We start from the raw sequence: 2667 nt of genomic DNA, 5'->3' as shown, positions 1-2667 counted from the left end.
GTTGACCAGGATGGTCTCGATCTCTTGACCTCGTGATCCACCCGCCTCGGCCTCCCAAAGTGCTGGGATTACAGGCTTGAGCCACCGCGCCCGGCCGGTATTGTATTTTTTATTGCAATGTTTGTGTGTTCCTTGCTGGTATAAATGAATTGATTTTATGTGTTTCTCTTCTATCCTGCGGACTTTTTGAATTCTTTACTTCTAGAAGGATTTTTCTGTGTGTATGCAGTTTTTTGTAGATTCCTTATTTCTACACAGACAGTCGTATGCAAATGGGATAGTTTTTCTTCCTTTTATGATCTGCATGGCTTTTATTTCCTTTTTTTTTTTTTTTTTTGCCTTGTTGGGTTTTTTTTTTTTTTTTTTTTTTTTTTTGCCTTGTTGGGACTCCTTGCAGGGACTCCTAATTACTGCCAGGTAGGAGTAGAATTCCAGGTTCCGCGCTTGACGTGGTTGACACCAGATGATGGGGGTTCCTGCATCCCCCACTAAGCATCCACGAATGCCTCCCTACCTGGAAGGAACAAGAGTGCCATGTCATTCATTGCACCCCACATGACTCATTCTGACACCACTTCAAGAAGGGTGTGAGGGGCATCTGTTCACTACCAAGTGTGGGTACAAGTCCAAGCTCCCACCTGGTCTCCACTTACATTGTGGGATGAGGGCCTCCTTACCGCCCAGCAAGGATGAAACTGCTGCCTACTCGGCCTTCTCTGGTATCACTGGCAGGGGTGTTGGGGTGCATGGCCCAGCCTGGTGAGGGTACAGCTGGGGCTCCTGAGGCCCTTGTTGACACACAGCTGGGAGTGGAGCTACAGTGCTCTCTCTCGTGTTTATTTCCTACAATTTTCCTGTCATGCCAGTCCTTCCCCTATCCTGGTCCTTTGGCTAAAAAGCAGGCTTTGGGGGACTTTTTTTGTCCTTACCATTGACATTTCTGGGTTGTTGATTTCGTGGGCTCCAAATGTGGCATATATGAAGCAAAAAGAAAACCCAGGCAGCCTGTGTAACATGGCAAAACCTTGTCTGTACAAAAAAATACGAAAATTAGCCAGGTGTGGTGGCATACACCTATAGTTCCAGCTACTTGGGAGGCTGAAAGGGGAGATTCGCTTGAGCCCAGGAGATCAACGGCACAGTGACCTGTGATCATGCCACTGCACTGCAGCCTGGGTGACAAGAGTAAAACTCCTTCTCAAAAAAAAAAAAAAAGGTGATGGACTGGCTATTCATATGGTGCCTTGACCTCACAGGGAGAGAAGTTCTGAGAACTGTGATTAGGAGAGACTTTAAAGAGTCCTCTAGAACCTCCACACACCTAAGTGATGGAGGCTTCCTAGGTGCCCAGCTTCCTGAAGAGGCTGGTTGGCCTTGTGCCTTTTGTCTTCATGGAGAGGTTGGGAGCAGAGGCAAGCTGCCCCTGAGCCCCCTTGGAATCTAAGCCTGCAAGTCGCTGTGGTTGGCAGAGGCCTTTTTGTTTCATGACAGCTACACATTCTGGGGAGCCACTCCTTGGGAGCTTGTGGCAGGGTTACCAGGCATTCACCCCATGTCTCCTGAAACAGGAGGACCATGACATCATGGAAGCTGATCTGGACAAAGATGAACTGATCCAGCCCCAGCTTGGAGAACTCTCAGGAGAGAAGCTTCTGACCACAGAGTACCTGGGGGTAAGTGCCACACGAAGGGTGGGGATCCTGAAACAGAAAGGCCAGATGGACGTTGATGGGTTTCGTGTTTTCAGAGACACAGAGGGCTTAGTTTGGTTTGTTACCATACTGTGTTGATGAGAAGGTCCATGTTAGCCAGCCTGCTTTCAGTGGCCCTGAAGTGCACTGTGGCCCTAGCTACCTATCACAAGTAGGCAGGTGTACAGAAGGGAGATTGGGGAAAGATAGAGCTAGAAGGCATATGCCAGGGGCCTTTGGAACATCAGAAGATGTACCCCACCTCCCTAGTCATCGCCTACCATCCCACTTTTTCACGTCTGCATGCCTTATGTATTGGAAGGCAATACTGCGGTAGACTTGCAAGTCATTGGCCCAAAGGCGTTGGCTGAAGCCATCAGAGCCCATGAGGTTACCACAGTGTAGGTCAGCAAGGAGGGGCATTCCAGTAGTTAGGAGTGGGAGAAAGGAGGGGCCCCCAAGAAGGCCAGCAAGTGAGTAGTCACAGGCTCCTAAGGAGAACTGAAGAAGATCATGGGAACAGAAGGGAGGGTCTTTCAGGATGGAGCCGGTGGTCAGTCCAAGCATCCAAGAGGCCTGTGGTGTCATCACCTGGGATGGGGCCTTAAGCTGACCTCTGAGAGCTCAGATGATCAGCCAGCTCCAGAACCACTGGCTTACGACCCACCAGCTAAATAGGGCAGAGTATGATGTGAGTCAGGAAAGCAGCCACTCCTCAGGAGAGGATAGCAGTGCCAGGGCCCACAGGTGTCTCAGAGAGCAGATGGGGTGGCCAGGTGGCAAAGGTGGGATGCTGGAGAGTAAGGGTTTGGAAGGGAGGAACAATTGCCAGAAACCAGGACCAACCCAGACTGAAACCCTGTGTGGGACTGCTGAGCACATAGGGTAGAAGAGTCACTAAAAGAGGCTCCTAGGCCGTATATGGTGGCTCACGCCTATAATCCCAGCACTTTGGGAGGCCGAGGCGGGCGAATCA

General features: G+C 50.3%; 1 protein-coding gene across 1 annotated transcript in view; it reads left to right on the top strand.

Moving 5' to 3' along the window:
* The first annotated feature begins 1539 nt into the window (after positions 1-1539).
* Positions 1540-2667, top strand: part of LOC119471339 (lisH domain-containing protein ARMC9-like) — a 32364-nt gene continuing 31236 nt past the window's right edge. Inside the window, exon 1 of the mRNA XM_037738720.1 lies at positions 1540-1673. Coding sequence (XP_037594648.1) covers positions 1584-1673 — 90 coding nt within the window. The 5' untranslated portion in view covers positions 1540-1583. The remainder of the gene's footprint in view (positions 1674-2667) is intronic.

The sequence above is a fragment of the Cebus imitator genome, unplaced genomic scaffold (genome assembly GCF_001604975.1).
Source record: "Cebus imitator isolate Cc_AM_T3 unplaced genomic scaffold, Cebus_imitator-1.0 Scaffold57, whole genome shotgun sequence".
NCBI classification, from domain to species: domain Eukaryota; kingdom Metazoa; phylum Chordata; class Mammalia; order Primates; family Cebidae; genus Cebus; species Cebus imitator.
Note: the sequence above shows the minus strand (reverse complement) of the source record. Positions and strands in the feature narration are given on the sequence as shown.